This window comes from Gossypium hirsutum, chromosome A12, assembly GCF_007990345.1.
Source record: "Gossypium hirsutum isolate 1008001.06 chromosome A12, Gossypium_hirsutum_v2.1, whole genome shotgun sequence".
NCBI lineage: Eukaryota > Viridiplantae > Streptophyta > Magnoliopsida > Malvales > Malvaceae > Gossypium > Gossypium hirsutum.
The window spans coordinates 79337051-79355039 of NC_053435.1; the positions used below are offsets into that span (position 1 = coordinate 79337051).

General features: G+C 37.4%; 1 protein-coding gene across 5 annotated transcripts; it reads right to left on the reverse strand.

Moving 5' to 3' along the window:
* Positions 1–13439: 13439 nt before the first annotated feature.
* Positions 13440–16992, reverse strand: LOC107923619 (SPX and EXS domain-containing protein 1). Of its 5 annotated transcripts, none has more exons than XM_041082767.1 (14): positions 16930–16992; positions 16622–16698; positions 16387–16526; positions 16069–16107; positions 15892–15984; positions 15692–15808; positions 15517–15612; positions 15301–15414; positions 15086–15139; positions 14913–14960; positions 14611–14761; positions 14255–14420; positions 14017–14086; positions 13440–13918 (listed from the first exon to the last, which is right to left on the reverse strand). In XM_041082767.1, the coding sequence occupies exons 2-14, from the start codon at positions 16677–16679 to the stop codon at positions 13664–13666; spliced, it is 1401 nt and encodes a 466-aa protein (XP_040938701.1). In that variant the 5' UTR covers positions 16680–16698; positions 16930–16992; the 3' UTR covers positions 13440–13663. The 5 variants fall into 5 exon arrangements, with proteins under 5 accessions (XP_040938701.1, XP_040938702.1, XP_040938703.1 ...); XM_041082768.1 differs by having other exon boundaries at positions 16782–16959; XM_041082769.1 differs by lacking the exon at positions 15892–15984 and having other exon boundaries at positions 16782–16951.
* Positions 16993–17989: the final 997 nt, after the last annotated feature.

The window sequence follows — 17989 nt, forward strand, 5'->3', positions numbered from 1 at the left end:
TTTTTGCCAAAATCGATAGCTAGCTCCGAATCTGATTGTTCCAATGATTCACGCTTTTGATCCAACACTTAAGAAGACTCTAATCACTGAAAGAAAACATCAGTTACAAACCCTTAAAGCCTTATGCTCAAATCGACAGCCTCCCTAATTTTTATGGATTTCGGCTTTTCCTAACATCGTAAAATAAGAACAGATCTGAGATGATAAGTACTTACCCCTTACTCCTACTTGATTTCCACGTAATCCGGTGCAGATTTATCCTTAGAACAATGGTAAAACCCGAATCCAAGAGTTGAAGAAGTTTCGGCTATAAGCCCCTAAACCAATGGTACTTTCAGCTTTTGGGTGGTGAAGGAGATGACGATATGAGGCTATGACCTTGAAGTAGAATTGCCGTCAGGTATCTAGGATTAAGAAAAGATAATCGTAGATTTAATAAAAACAAAAGAACATAGAAGGACCTGGCTTTGAAGAAATCGACACAAGCAGTGATCACAGGATTTCGGCTTTTGCGACTTCGGCAAAGGTGCTGATGAATAGCAGGTTTGATGGACAACTTTGGAGAAGAAAGTAGAGAAAGAAGAACAGGATAGGTGAAAGTTTCGGCTAGAGAGGAAAAGAGAGAAAAAGAAAACCCTTGTGGTGCCTGAGCAGAAGAAAACGGCATCTCACAAAGCCCTAGGTGCCGAAATATTAACCTAAACCCTCTGCCGAAGTTTACCTCTTCAATTCCCTAAATTCAGCCAACTCCCAGTCTCTCACCCAATCCCTTAAATCTCTCCCCTTATCACTCCTTAATTCAAGCATTTGGACTGATTCAAACTTTCCTTTAGCAGAACCCACTTGGACTCCAACACTTACCCCTCCTGCACTTAAAAAAAATGCATCTATTTGTCAACACAGGGAATCGATCCCATGCCTCCCTCAAAGCTCCACACGTCACCTTTTTAGGAGCCTAGTGGCGTCACCCTGGCCACTTTACCAAGGCTCTTTTTGTGATGCAATTTGCCCATCACTCCACTTAAGGGCCACTTAGCCAGAACCCCTAACTCCTAAGTCCAAAAATTCAAAAATTCAACCGGGTTTTGGCCAACACATGGGCCTTCCATAAGCCCATTTACCTACTCAAAATATTAATTCCACATCCAAATACAAAATTTTAAAATCTTTACAAAATATTGAAAATTGCGAATAAATCCGAAAATCAGGATGTTACAACTCTACCCTCCTTAAAGAAATTTCGACCTCGAAATTTTACCTTATTAGAACAGTTGAGGGTACTGTTGACGCATAGCCTTCTCAGTCTCCCAAGTAGCTTATTCTTTGCCATGGTTCCTCCAAAGTAGTTTCACTAGTGGAACTGATTTCCTTCTCAACACCTTGACGTCACGATCAAGTATTTGCACAGGTTCCTCTTCGAAAGTTAAATCTGACTGTACCTCGATTTCTGCAACTGGTATGATATGAGTTGGGTCAGATCGATACCGCCTCAGCATGGATACATGAAAAACGTCGTGGATACGATGCAGTTCTGGTGGTAACTCTAGTTGATAAGCCACTGGTCCAACCCGCTTAACAATTCGGTAAGGCCCAATAAACCGTGGGCTCAACTTACCCTTCTTACCAAATCTCAAAGTTTTCTTCCAAGGGGAAACCTTCAAGAAAACCATATCCCCAACAGCGAACTCAGTCTCCTTGCGCTTCAGATCCGCATACGACTTCTGTCTATCGGTTGCCTCCTTTAACTGATCTCTTATCAGCCTAACCTTGCTTTCAGTGTCTACCACCAATTCCGGTCCAAGCACTCGTCATTTACCCAACTCTGTCCAACACGTCGGCGGACGACATCTTCGCCCATAAAGCGCTTCTTATGGTGCTATCTGAATACTTGCTTGATAGCTGTTATTGTAAGCAAACTCCGCCAATGGCAAGTAGTCCTCCCAACTTCCACGAAAATCAATGATACAACCTCTCAACATATCCTCCAGAACCTGAATAACCCTTTCCGACTGTCCATCTGTCTGTGGGTGAAAAGCGGTACTAAAATCCAATCGTGTACCCAACGCTTCCTGCAACTTCCGCCAAAACCGAGATGTAAACCTAGGGTCTCGATCAGAAATTATCGACACTGGCACCCCATGCAGTCGCACTACTTCCGCCACATATAACTTGGCCAACTTTTGCAGTGAGTAGTCGGTACGAACAGGTATGAAATGAGCAGATTTTGTTAACCTATCACAACCACCCACACCGAATCTTTCTTGGTGGGTGTCAAAGGTAACCCGCTCACAAAGTCCATTGTTACTCTTTCCCACTTCCATAGCGGAATTTTCACCGGTTGCAGTAATCCCGAAGGTAATTGGTGCTCAGCCTTAACCTGCTGGCACGTCAGACATTTCCCAACAAATTCAGTCACCTCTCGTTTTAATCCGGGCCACCAGTACACCTCTCGCAAGTCTCGATATAACTTATTCCCTCTAGGATGCATGGCACAGAGTCCATCATGAGCCTCTTTCAGAATTATCTGCCTCAATTCAGGGTCCTTTGGAATACAAACCCTTCCACGAAAGCAAAGAACTCCTTCAGTGTTCAACCCAAAATCCTCGTTCTCACCATTCTTAACTTGCTGGAACCGAAGAGCTAATGAGTCGTCCTTTAACTGTTTTTCCCTAACCTGCTCAGTCCAAGTAGGCCTTACTTGCAGTTCTGCCAACAAGCTTCCATCGTCGTACAGACTTAAACGTGCGAATAAGGCTCTCAAGTCAGTAACAACCCATCGACTCAATGCATCCGCCACCACATTAACTTTTCCTGGGTGGTACTCTATCGAACAGTCGTAATCTTTAAGCAACTCCACCCATCTACGTTACCTAAGGTTCAACTCCTTCTGAGTCAACAGATACTTTAGGCTTTTATGATCTGTGTATATGATACACTTTTCCCCATATAAGTAGTGTTTCCAAATTTTCAACGCAAAAATCACCGCTGCTAGCTCCAAATCATGCGTAGGGTAATTCACCTCATGAGCCTTAAGCTGTCGCGATGCATAAGCGACCACCTTGCCCTCTTGCATCAGTACGCAACCTAACCCCACATGCGACGCATCTCTGTATACAGTAAAGTTCTTCCTAGACACCGGTTGAATCAACACTGGCGCTTCGGTCAATACCTTTTTCAACTGATCAAAAGCTTTTTGCTGTTTCTCGGTCCAGACAAATGGTATTCCTTTCCTTATGAGTTTTGTCAAGGGTGCCGCCATTACCGAGAAACCCTCCACAAACCTTTTGTAGTAACCTGCCAACCCTAGGAAACTCCGAATTTCTGATACTGACCTAGGTGGCTTCCATTCCAGAATCGCTTCAATTTTACGAGGATCCACCTTAATCCCCTCACAGAGACCACATGCCCTAGGAAGGTTACCTCCCTCAACCAGAATTCACACTTGCTGAATTTCGCATAGAGCTCCTTTTCCCTTAACACTTGCAGCACAGTACGGAGATGCATATCATGCTTCGCCTCCGTTTCAGAGTATACCAGGATATCATCGATAAAGACGACTATGAACCGATCCAAGTAAGGTTGGAATACTCGATTCATCAGATCCATAAAAGCTGCAGGTGCGTTCGTTAGCCCAAACGGCATGACCACAAACTCATAATGTCCATATCGAGTTCGAAATGCTGTCTTATGAATATCCCCTTCTTTTACCCTTAGCTGATGGTATCCAAAACGAAGATCGATTTTGGAGAATACCGAAGCTCCCCTAAGTTGATCGAACAGATCGTCAATCCTTGGTAGTGGATACTTATTCTTAATCGTCAGTTTGTTCAACTGGCGATAATCGATGCACATGCGCATCGTTCCGTCCTTTTTCTTCACAAACAGGACCGGTGCTCCCCAAGGAGACACACTAGGCCTAATGAAGCCTCTATCTAACAACTCTTGAATTTGAGCTTTCAGTTCCACTAACTCCTTCGGTGCCATCCTATAGGGTGCAATAGATACTGAAGCTGTTCCAGGCAACAAATCGATTCCAAACTCGACTTCCCGATTTGGAGGTAATCTAAAAAGCTCCTCCGAAAAAACATCCCGGAATTCCCTAACAGTTCTGATGGTCTCCACAGTCAGATCCTCAGTTTCAGCTTGGCTTACCAAAGCCAGATATGCCTCGCACCCCTTACGCATCAGTTTCTCAGCCCCCAACGCCGATACTACATTGGATAAGTAATCCCTTCGTTCTCCAATAATCATTACCTCCTCATCATTGACAGTCCTTAACACCATCCTCCTAGCTGCACAATCTAAAGTTACCTTATGCTTGGTCAACGAATCCATCCCTAGTATCAAATCGAATACTTCAAGCGGTAACTCCATCAAATCCCCACAGAAAACCCCGCCTTGAATCTCCAAAGGCTCTTCCTTGAAGAGTGTCTCTACCTTAACCGAATGACCTAAAGGACTTATCACAGACACCCCACATACAGTCTCCTCGAAGTGTACACCTAGTGCCCCAGAAATGTTATATGCCACATATGAATGGGTTGATCCCACATCAATCAGAGCAGTATAAGGTACACCATATATAAAAAACGTACCAGTTATGACATCAGGTGCGTCACCCTCCTCCCGGCGACGAGCAGCAAACACCAAAGCTGGCTGGCGAGCATCCGCGTTCCCAATACCCCCCACGTCCACGGCCATTACCACCGCGACCTTGTCCATGACCTATTGGCAGCGGCGGTCCATCCTTCACAGGTTGAGTCGGTCGCACAGCCCCTTGTTCGGCCACCTGAGCCTGAGTGGCCCTCCTAGGACAATCCTTAATCCTATGCTCCTTAGACCCACAACGAATACAAGCCCCAGAACGCTTCCAGCACTCTCCTTGATGCATTCTGCCACAATCCCCACAAGCTTGCGGTCTATCTGTGTTCATCGGAACTGCTCGAACCGGTTCCTCCATCCTAGCTCTCTTAGTATTTCGATTTGCAGCACCCGCTGGTCCAGTATCCCTCTTGAACCGATTCCGATCCCTATCACGATTCTTTCGTTCGGTTTGTTTCACCTCCTCGGCTATCTTAGCCTTCTCTACTAGTGCAGCGAAATCTCGCTCTCTCTGCGGAGCTATGAGCATCCTTAACTCATCTCTGAGGCCATCCTCAAAATGAACGTTGCGCTCGTATTCGGTGGAAACGATGCCATTAGCATACCGACTCAATCGTAGAAACTCCGCCTCATATTCAGCAATGGTCTTATTTCCCTGAGTCAGATTCAAGAACTCCTTTCTGCGTGCATCCACATAGCTAGCTCCAACATATTTCGCCTTAAAGGTCTGTTTGAACAGCTCCCATGTTACTCTCTCCGCTGGGGTACCCTCTCTCACAGTAATCCACCATTGATACGCTTCATCCCGCAGTAACGACACCGTCCCTTTCAACTTCTATTCTACTGAGCAGTCCAGGTCATCCATGATCTGCTCTTTGGCTTCCAACCAGTACTCAGCCACATTTGAGGCCACTCCAGATACGCCCCTAAAAATCTCAGCTCCGTTGGCCCGAAGTCATTCAGAAATGAACACCCTTTTCATGGGCCCGACGTTAGCTCCGGCCACCCTTTCCTAAACCCTCAACATGGCCTGAGACAAAGTGTCATCCCCTACGGCCCGGTCATACGGCCCATTTTCATTAACTGGTGGTGGACGTACCTCGCCGGCTGGCATGTGTTCAGATGACGCAGATCCAGCTTGAGTGCTACCTCGGCCTCGACCACGGCCTCGACCACGGCCTCTTCCCCGAGTAACCCTTGAACTCATAACGATTTATCTGATTACGAATTTTATGACATTAGTTTACTGGTTCCACTGTTTATTACAGAATGTCTTATGAACAGATAGAGTTTCAGAGTTATTTTCGCGCAATCACAATTTAGCTACGATCCCAGTTTTGTAGCCCTAATACTACATTATCAATAGCACTATCTCTAAGGCTCAGTACTATCTACAGTATTATTTCCAGTCCAGTTCCAAATAAATATTTAAAGCAGAAAAAGAACACTTACAGACTTGGTGCCGGGGATTCAGTGTGCCACTTCCTTATCAGTCCATAAAAAACCCATGTTTTTGTTTACCGAAAATAAAAAGATTTCATTTGAAAACACTTTCATTTTAAAACTATTGATTTAACCTCGTTCAATAGAAAAACTTTGAACATCTTTGAAAAACTTATAGAAAAAAACTCTTTTTTTTAAAGATTTTCGGACCCGATCCACAGCCGAGTTGTTGCAACCAGGCTCTGATACCACTAAATGTAACACCCCAAACCCGGCCTAGACGTTATGACCGGATCTGATGCGCCACATCGAAGCGTTCAAAACATTCCGTATTACTTAGTTGGAAAACTTAGCTGGTGTTGTAAAAGACACTTTTAAAAGTAGGTTAAAGTGAATGGAAGCTGTGCACCAGGTAGGAAACCAGGAAAAAGAGAAGGTGAGTCCGTCGGACTGCTTAAGTACCAAGCTCCCTTCCGATCTAGTCCTAGACATGCACACCGCCATTGCCACACTCTAACATCTCGTGTAATTTTGAGAAAACCGTTTGGTTATGTCCATCTTAAGAAAATGATTAAGGTTGAAAACGTTTGCTTAGCGAAAGTCTTACTTGTATTCGTGTTATTTTGAAATCACTTAATGTTTTGAAAACGCGTCCTAGAGCTAATCTATTTCGTTAGTTATCATAATTCAGTTTTATCATAATAGAATTAAATAATAAAGAAACAACCCAAACCATAAAAATAATTAGCGGCCTTATTACAAAAAAACCCAAAACCATAAACGAAAAATATGGAAAATCTAGTTCACCAGAAGAAAACGAATTTGCAGAAAATGTGTGGCCACTCCGAATCTCGCCCAGCTCCAAGTCCACCAACTAAGGCTCATCTGCAAGGATGGAAGGAAGAAGGGGTGAGTTTGGGAAAACTCAGTGTATACAGAAACCCATCCAAAACCCAAATCAGCTCGAGCCCATTGGGCTTAAGCCCTACTCAGATCACAGTACTCAATTGACCGAAGCCCTTTTCAGAATACAGTAGCAAGGCCTTAGCCCCTTTTTACATAACAGTGTGGCCCATAGGCCCAGTTCAGTAACATAAGTAACAATAGTAGTAATGAATGCAAGCCCAACTGGGGAGACTACTCAACCCACCAACCACTACACTTCCCCGTACCAGTCCTACACTCCATGTGGGGAATATCTCAACCCACCCAGCCCTACACTCCACAGTTGCAGCAACGCTGCTCAAATATCAGTAAGTTGAGGCAAAGCCTTCAGTACGTGGATGAACCACTTTCAATACTTCCTCCATCAGTACTCCAATCCCATGCAACAGATATTAATACAAGCATATCATGTAAAATACAGTATTAATCAATCATGCCGTTTAGCCAATTTAAACCCTAGGGGTATTTCGGTAATTATGCTCTTTAGGGGTAATTTCGTAACTTACGCAACTACACAAGCTACTTCAGTAATTTTTAGCAGTTTTATGCAATTTGGTTCCACCATCTAACTAACAGGCTAATTTGCCCATCTCTTACCCATATTGGTCCGTAAGCCCATTGGGCCCAGTTTTGGCCCATCGAGACCCTTTTTTTTCCGAAGTACGCTAAAATATCGCACGAACTTACTTACCACCTTGCGGTGCTAGATCTAACAATTTCTCTATGTCTTGAGAGCATTCGCATACTCACAAGCCCATGGAATGCCGGAATTTCGGCATTTCGGCTTTTGCCGAATTGAACTAAGGAAAGGTGTTCGGTACACACCTGATTTGCGACGACTGCTACCGAGATCCCTTTCGATGTCCTACAATTGATTAGTACAGTTCTTATTTACAAACCGTAATCACTAAACCCAAAACTTGCTCAACCAAAGTCGAACCATGTTCCTAAAAAGCCTTTGAACCCTTACCTTTTTGCCAAAATCGATAGCTAGCTCCGAATCCGATTGTTCCAATGATTCACGCTTTTGATCCAACGCTTAAGAAGACTCTAATCACCGAAAGAAAACATCAGTTACAAACCCTTAAAGCCTTATGCTCAAATCGACAGCCTCCCTAATTTTTAGGGATTTCGGCTTTTCCTAACATCGTAAAATAAGAACAGATCTGAGATAATAAGTACTTACCCCTTACTCCTACTTGATTTCCACGCAATCCGGTGCAGATTTATCCTTAGAACAATGGTACTTTCAGCTATAAGCCCCTAAACCAATGGTACTTTCGGCTTTTGGGTGGTGAAGGAGATGACGATATGAGGTTATGACCTTGAAGTAGAATTGTCGTCAGGTATCTAGGATTAAGAAAAGATAATCGTAGATTTAATAAAAACAAAAGAACATAGAAGGACCTGGCTTTGAAGAAATCGGCACAAGCAGTGATCACAGGATTTCGACTTTTGCGACTTCGGCAAAGGTGCTGATGAATAGCAGGTTTGATGGACAGCTTTGGAGAAGAAAGTAGAGAAAGAAGAACAGGATAGGTGAAAGTTTTGGCTAGAGAGGAAAAGAGAGAAAAAGAAAACCCTTGTGGTGCCTGAGCAGAAGAAAACGACACCTCACAAAGCCCTAGGTGCCGAAATATTAACCTAAACCCTCTACCGAATTTTCCCTCTTCAATTCCCTAAATTCGGCCAACTCCCAATTTCTCACCCAATCCCTTAAATCTCTCCCCTTATCACTCCTTAATTCAAGCATTTGGACTGATTCAAACTTTCCTTTAGCAGAATCCACTTGGACTCCAACACTTACCCCTCCTGCACTTAAAAAAATGCATCTATTTGTCAACACAGGGAATCGATCCCATGCCTCCCCCAAAGCTCCACACGTCACCTTTTTAAGAGCCTAGTGGCATCACCCTGGCCACTTTACCAAGGCTCTTTTTGTGATGCAATTTGCCCATCACTCCACTTAAGGGCCACTTAGCCAGAACCCCTAACTCCTAAGTCAAAAAATTCAAAAATTCAACCGGGTTTTGGCCAACACATGGGCCTTCCATAAGCCCATTTACCTACTCAAAATATTAATTCCACATCCAAATACAAAATTTTAAAATCTTTACAAAATATTGAAAACCGCGAATAAATCCGAAAATCAGGATGTTACAATTACTATTATTTTTATTTTTATTACTATTACCATTATTATTATTATTACTACTATTATTATTATTTTTACTATTATTATTTTTCTTTATTATTATAATAATTGTTATTACTATTATTTTTTACTATTAATATTATTATTGTCATTTTGTTATATTTTATATTTTTTTATTTACTTATTTATTTGCTTATTTCATTTTTTATTTATTTGTTTAAACTTTTTAATAGTTTTTACTTGTTTATTTATTTATATTTTTATATTATTAGCCTTGTTCTTATTTCATTTTTATATATTTGTTCACATTGATGTTACTTGTATTATCGCATCTGCTATTATGTTACGTGTATTAGTACCGTAATTTGCTTTTATATTTTACTATAAATCGCGTTATATTTTTACTCGATACACTAAAATGTTGTTTCAAATAAGCAATATTTCGTATTTTGAGACTCGAAAAGTCTTTTCCTAACTTACGAGATTTTAATTTTCTCGATAAATTCGAACATACAAATGTTTTAGATTTTTTAAAAAATAATCTCGATATTAAGGAAAAATCGTATTCTAACTTACGGAGTATGATTTCTTTCTAAAGACCGAGAAAATCAAATATCTTTCAAAAAATAAATAATTTTCAGTGTTTATCCTCGTTTCGGGGATTCAAGATATTGTGTCCTAACTTACGGGGCATAATTCTTTTCCTCGATTAACGTGAAATACGTTATTTTTCCAAAATTTTTTAATTAAATAATATTTTAACAAAGGATCGTACTTTTAAAATCTTCAAAGTTCTCAAATTTTTGACACCAAGATATTAATTAATTAACTAGGTACCAATTTTGGGCACATCGAGGGTGCTAACCCTTCCTTGTGGGTAACCGACTCCCGAACCCGTTTTCTGGATTTTGTAGACCAAAAACATCGTTTTAATAAATTTAAATTTTGTTAAAATGACTGAATTACCAGGTGATCTGATCACACCTAAATAAAAAGAATTACCAGGTGATCTGATCACACCTAAATAAAAAGGATTGGTGGCAACTCCCCTTTTTTCGTTTTTATTTTCAAAATCAAGTCAACCCCGTTTTTTCAAAAAATGGTTTCGACAACATTTATTCTAAAATAAATTTATATATTATTATTTTACATATTATTAATTTTTGATTTTTTGTAGATTATTTCAGACTTTGACATGCATTACTTTAAATTTCTTTCAACATATAATTTATTCTTAAATTGTTTTTATATTGTTAATTTCAAATTGCTTTTCTTTTTCATCACTTGTTTTAGCATTGTTCATTATTATGTAGGAAACTTAGTACATTTTATTTTTCTTATTTTAGTTTATTTGGCTTTATTTTTTTTAAATCGTCATACTTTTATTCATTAATTTTAAATTAAATGTTAGTTCTTTAAATAGGGTGATTGCTGTATTGTTGCTATCAAGTATTTTGATTCTTATATTCATATTTTTCTCATTGTTATTCATTTGTATAAGGTTGAACTCACATGATGTTATTTCATGCTCAATACTACGTTTATTTTTTTCATCGCATCGCGATTCAAATTCTAAGGGATTTAGGCAAATTTCAATTGTTCTATTTTCATCCCAAACACACCAAATAAATGCACTTTGATCCAATTTTATAATTGCTTATTTGAAAATTTCTTAAAACAAAGGCAACGTTTGATGTTTGGAATTTCGGAAAATCATGCCCTAATGTGTTGGGTTTCGATTTTCTGTTTAACCAAATAATCAAACGTCCTTTTAAGATTTCGCTCATGTTTTCTTAACTTCAAAATAAGGCAATGTTCCATGTTTGGAAATCCGAGGAATCGTGCTCTAACGTGTTGGGTTTCGGTTCTTCGTTGGACCAAATAACCGAATATCCTTTGTAATTTTCAAATGTATGAGCTTCTGGAAATCAAGAATTGATCGTGGTTTCGAGAGTTAAAAAGATCATGTCCTAACGTGCTGGATGTGATATTGTATTCCCTTGAAACAAGAGTTTTTTAACGTCCAATTTGAGTTATTCAAATGTTTTAAAAGAAATCGTGTTTCAAAATATTTTAGACATAAGGACATTATTTAATCGATTTGGTACCAATTTTGGGCGTAACGAGGGTGCTAATCCTTCCTCGTACGTAACGGACTTCCGAACCCATTTTCTTGAATTTCATAAGATTTTAATAAAATAAAATGTTTTATTAGGTGATTCGATCCCACCTAGACAAAAAGGATTGGTGGCGACTCCATACCTCGTTTTAAAGTCGATCCCCGTTTTTCCAAATAAAAAAAATGGTTTCGACAAGCGTATCGATCAAGTTCTTTTGCCAACTTAACTACAATTAGTTTCTTTCGCCAACTTAACCAAAACATCAATTTAGTATTTAAATGTAGGTTTAAATTTGATGTTAACAATATATTTAAAATACATTGATTGATTAAATTATAAACATGTATGTAGCTATTTCATAGAGAGCTTAGATAGATGTGTTACGAGAGAGAGACATCTCCCTTCTAAATTTCATTGGCATTATAAGTTTTTTAATATGTCAAATTCAAACTATTCATTCGATATATATATATACACTTGTTTACAATTTAATCCATATATTTTACATATATGTTTCATGTTAGATTCGAAGTTGTCTTTATAGCATAAAATTGTAAATTGAACTTGAGTAGTAGGAAAGCAATCGATTTAATCCGTTAGTTCAATTGTTTTTTTTCTTTCAAATCGACTTTAGTTGAGTAAATTGAACCGACTTTGATTCAGTCAATTTTGATTAACCGACCTTAGGTTATTGGATTGGGTTTATATGGTTATATATCTATTATATATTTTAAATATATTTTAAATAATTTAAAAATAAGATAAAATGTGTCGATTTTATTGATCAATTCAGTTTCAAAATTTAAAACCCAAATAACCAATTGAATTAACTAATTAAATCGACAAATCTACTCCACCCAACAAAATTGAAACCGAAAAATCGAATGGGTTAGTTTTTTCTCCCCTCATTGGTTAAAATGAGTTCATTCATACCTGAGACCAAGATTTGGGTTAAGCTTTATGGACAGCAGTACGTGGCTAACTCAATGACTTCCTAGAGTTGGGAGGTGAGATCTTAAGAACAAAGGCAGGGAAAACATCATCAGGGACATGAATATGAGGATTGTGCTCCACTACGAAAGGATCACCGCATTTATCTCCGATAGTATATAGGGTTTCACCTTCTCCGACCACATAAATTTCGTCACACAGCACCATCCCTTTAACATTATTACGATCCTCATCATCATAGCCACCATTTGTTATCGTACAAGCTTCTTTGAAACAGTTTAGTAATAGCCACGACAACGCAGCACCATGAAGCTTCCTCGGCTAAAGCCACCGCTAATGCCCAAATTTGCTGCCGACGATTGCAAGAAGCCATGAGAATTGAGTGACGGATTTTGGCATTTTCTATGAAGAGAAAAAGCTACGATTTGTATTACGTATTATGTGAGTCACCTTCTTAGGGCTAAAAAAACTCAAAAGAAATCTTATTGACTGCCTGAATGTGATATTAGTGTTCATAAATTATTCGAGTTTAATTTAAAATAAAATTGATCTCGAGCTATAATTCGAGCAATTCAAGCTATAGATTGAGTTGTATTCAAGTGCCATAATATTCAATTCAAACAATTAATAATAATTTTAGGCAAAAATATTATGAAGACCCTTGTACTAAGAATCAAATTACATTTTACTTCATTTTTCTTAAAAAATAAATAAATTAGCCCTTATATATTAGATCAAAGAACAAATTTGTATTTTCTATTTCATTTCTATTGTTAAAAACTAACATAATTGAAGAAATAATCAGTTAGTTTGCTATTTGATTTAACTTACATAGACTATTTTACACTTTTTTTAGTAGAGGAGACAAAATATAATCCAACTACTAGTACAAAGACTTCCATAGTACTTTTATCTATTTTTATGTTATGAGATTAGGTTTTTTTTTATCTCTATTATGTAAAAAGAGCTTAAGTATGAACGAGTTCAAGCTTGAATACAAATGAACTTGCTCGAACATATTGAGTATGAACGAGCTTAAGCTAAACTCGAGCTTATAAGTTAATATTCGAACGAGTTCAAACTGAATTTCAATTTGAGCTCGAGCTTGTCATTATTCAAGTTCGACTCAGTTCAATTACCCTAAAATGATTCAACACGAAACAATAAATTGAATCAAATTCCAAAAAACCTGAGACCCTAAAATTTTAAAACATGATATGAAATTGAAGCAAGTTGTAAATCTCAAATATGAATAATGTTATGTTATTGTGACATTATACATCTAAGCCGCGTTTACAAATCAAAATACCAAACTGCAAGATACGAAAATATCATCAAAAGGGGCAACCAAAATGGAACAACTGCTTTTGGGCTGAAACAATATGTAATATATTAAAGAATGAATTCAATTTTGATGCTCTACTTACAGTCGGAGACTTGTTATAATCTATACAGTGTGATCGGACGAGTCTACTAACTTTTCGTCCTCGTTCGGGATGTCGGTCATGGGAAGTTGAATGCTGGACTTGGAAATTTTATTCCACTCGTTTTCAACTAGAAAGAATATCCATTGGAACCTTCTGAGCATCTCTAAGGCAGTAATGGTGAACACGGTTAAGTAGTTATGGCGGAGATGAGCAGATAATTTGTACGTCCACGTACATCGTAAAATCAAGTTGCTTCCGATAACCCAATAATAAACCTAACGAGTGAACGAAAAAGGCAGTTATGCATGTGAGCTTAGCTACTGATACGACATAGCGGAATTGGAAGAATAATTAATGGCACGTAAATCTTTACCCATTTTTGCCCGTATAACAGATCGGACCACCAAGTTGGCTTGTTGAACTTGAAAATCCTAGTGAAGACACTGAGAAAAAGCAATGCATGCATGATTTAAGTTGATCATTATGGCAACGTGTAGCTCCACGTATCAAATTCGAAATAAACCGAAATTAGATGCAAGAAATGCCAAAGTGATCTCACAAACAAAAGTTATATAAAAGTGCATGTGTCAGGAACAGATATTTCATCCTACCTAAGGTCCCAATCACGAGTTACGTCCCAGTAAAATGAGTAGAGTGAGTTAACAAAACTTGAGATAAGCCAGAGGGGATGATAAACATATGTCCACCTATCAGGTAAGACATGATATTTAAGGGCTGAAAGAAAAATCACGGGGACTGCTGTCGAATATTTTAAAGCTGAAAACCACATGCAAATTGGGTTAAAATATGAGATAAGCCGAGTGTGAACCAGCAAACTGAAGCACTAACAAAGTTAAAAGGGCGTGTTTAACATTGTACAGCTTTCCGGTTCACATTTTCATATCAATGGCTGACTAAATGTAAATTAATAAGAAAATAGTAAACATCGAGGACCCCTACGTATTACCGTTGAAAAGGGTTGTCTTTTCTTTTGTGTCTTTGTACTGCCGCAGACATTGCATTAGCCGCCAAATATAAGGTATAACAAGCATTAATGGAATAGCTACTGAGTGACTACCGCAAATTGAGTCTGCTTCAAACCATGCAATTGTCGCAACCTACATGGCAAGACAAACCTCATTTATTCATCTAAGAAGATCAACAAGCACGGGTTTAATTCGACCTCGTCCAAGCAATTCAATAGCAATATTACGAGGCATTACAGACAAAACATTAAGCACTTGGTTCGACCAGTCGTAATTGACTTACCTGGTTATGAAGCATTCTACAGACTGAACGCTCCAAATCTGAAAATACCTTCACATAATATAGATTACGAGCGTGCATGACAAATCAAGAAATCTGGTAAGATGACATGCAATCTAATAATTACAAGAAATGAAACAAGTTGCTTGCCTTAAAACGAGGTCATAGGTGCATACCTTGGCCATGGAAGTTAGAATATCAGCCAAGAAGAAGTCGGGAAATGAAATTGGCTGTTATACAAAAATTAAACAAGTAAAATACGAGAATGCATGTCAGCCACTGAGAGTAAAGACAAAATACAGCGAACATGAAAAAAAAAAAAAGGTCCCCAGAAATACAGCTTGCTAGCTCGTGTACGTATGAAGGAAATAAAACTACACTAGAAACTTGCCTGCAGTGGAAATGCTATCCGCCATAGTGTTTTCAGGAAGAAGTAACGAGAAGACAAATAAAAAATATCGAAAGGGAATACCAAAACTAAAGCAAAAGCGATATACAGGATCACCTGCAATTTGTATTAACCAAAAAGAAAAAATCATATACGGATTCGTATATATGCAGAAATTCATTATATGTAATGCCGTGAAAAAAAGGGTAGATATTACACTGGTTGTGATGCAGCTAATGATACTTCTCCATGGGAGTAAAGATAAAGGTATGCTGTCATACTAGTCGGTACTATAATTGTCAACCATGTGCTACACTGCATATATCGAAACATAGAACCGGGAATTAGAAACTGAACACATTTTTGGCAGTGGCACTACGATTTAAGGACGTACCTTCCAGATTTCTCTGTGAGCAAGATGGTTTTGATCGATATCGAATATTTTTACATAACTAATAGTACTTTGTGAGAAGACCCATAAACACACTCCCCATAACCAAACCATCATTGTCTACAAAATTGCAACATCGAGAAGTAAGATTCAACAAACGTCAAACATCGACGAAACAAACTCGGGGAGTCATTTTAACTAACCACAAGAAGGAGAGGATTATAATATAAGAATGCCTCGTACAAGAACAAGTCTCGCAGGTCTGAGTTCATTCTCATAACCGAATCCCATCCAATCTAATTCAACACAAGAAACATTTTCACAAATTTGCACTATCATCAACGGCATCGTAGCTAAATTGTATAATACTAATTACTAACCTTGCAACAACTGAAACCCCAGACTAAGAACAATGTTACCTGAAAATTCAATGCCAGTTCTAAAAAAGTTCATCATTTTTCTTTTTGGAATAAATATCAAAACCAAATGGTTTGATTCAAGTTTCACAAATTACTAACAACTTTAACGAATTAGCACTATTTTAAGTTGATACACAATATTAATCCAATATGAAATAAAATGTATACAATTGAATCAAAATCAAAGTTTTATGTATACATATGAACCGCAAGTCATCTTTTATATGTATAATTGTACCAAATCAAATTTCATGTACCAAATTGTGGAATTCAACAAACCTGAAATCTCCATATAAAAATGGGAGAAGGCATCATAGCTGCTGCTGTGTGGGTAAGTGAATTAGTAGTACCTTTCATATCACCCAACACCATGGGAAAAACATAACTTTCTTGACCGCTATTACCCGGTTCACCAGCCCCTACAAAAAAAAGTTACAATTTTTTTTGGATAAATTCAAATAAAAGGTTAAACCCATTAAAGAAAAAGATGAAAAGGGTTGAATTTTGAACTTACCGAGGCCGGAAAAAGCAGATTTTCCAGTGGGTTTTCGAAGATGATGACTTTCGAACATGGTGAAATTCAATTACATCCTGCAAACAGTAAAATTCGAGTTAAATTTTCTTACCCCCAAACAAGAAGTACTTTAAAAGAGTGAGATTTGATGAATTTTTACAATTAACACGAACTAGTAGTAGAATCAAAGCTCAAAGTAACAAGCTTTTGAGATTGTGGATGATTTGATTAGATCCGGAATGATTGAAGAACGACATTAACAGATAGTATTATTTAGAGAAAGGAGAGATGAGATGTTCCATTTTCACCTCAGCAGGTTGTCAGTGCCAAAATTGCTTGATTATACTCACTAACTATCAGCATGTTTTTGTTTTCGTCACTTAAAGTTTAAAATTTTTTATTTTAGTCATTAATCTTTTCAAATTTTAATATTTATTAAATCACTAATGGAATGCTGACATTGCCATTTTTCATTCGCATAATACTATATTTAGCCCTCCAATTTTTTCAATAAATTTAACTATCAACTTTATCAATTTAGTCATGATTCTTTAACATTCAAAAATAATTTTTTTTTAAAATCGTTACAAATAAAAAAATTATTTAAAGATTTTTTTCGATAAAAATAAATAAAATTTTATAAAAGTACATACAAAATTATAAAAATATTTATAAATAAATGAAATTTTATTTTTATTATTTTCTAACATAACATTTATTTATTAAAACAACGATTTTATAAATAAAATAGTTTAAGGGAAAAAATGAAAAAGACTTAGTAGATTAAACTTTTTCCTTTTTATCAACATTAATGATCACCATGTTCAGGTTGGGTTAAAAATTACAACCTGAGGTCGAAAAGGGTAAGAATCAATATTTTTAGGTTGTTGTCTAAAACAAGTTTGTCGCATTTGAGGTTGTGCTTGAAGATCGGTATGATTGGGAATATATATGTGAGTGTAATGACCTGATAGTTAGGGGTGTTGGAAAGCATATTTCTGGGACTCCGTTCCTATGAGTCGGACTCATAAATATTTTTAACAAATATTTACGAAGTTAGTCTAGTAGCGATTAAACTTTGGATAGGTAATAATCATGAATCAGGAGTTATTAAGCCTTAAGGACTAAATCGCGTTAAAATTAAAAGTTGAATTATAGATTAAAATAAACTAAAAGGGACTAAAGTAGAAATTACACTTTTGTTCTTTTAAAGTGGACGGCATTAATGATAAATATGTAAATATATATATGTTAACTATTATATATATATGCTATAATGAATAAATATATATTATAAAACTTAATGTATATGTATATTATATAATAATTATTAAAAATAAAAACAAATTAAAAAGAAAGAAAGTGGGA

Excerpts from the sequence above, each read along its gene's own strand:
- LOC107923619 (XM_041082767.1), bottom strand. The coding sequence starts at position 16,679 with ATGTTCGAAAGTCATCATCTTCGAAAACCCACTGGAAAATCTGCTTTT. Across the intron at positions 15,809-15,891 it reads ATAATCCTCTCCTTCTTGTG|ACAATGATGGTTTGGTTATG; the intron begins GTTAGTTAAAAT and ends GCAATTTTGTAG. Across the intron at positions 14,762-14,912 it reads GTAGAATGCTTCATAACCAG|GTTGCGACAATTGCATGGTT; the intron begins GTAAGTCAATTA and ends CTTGCCATGTAG.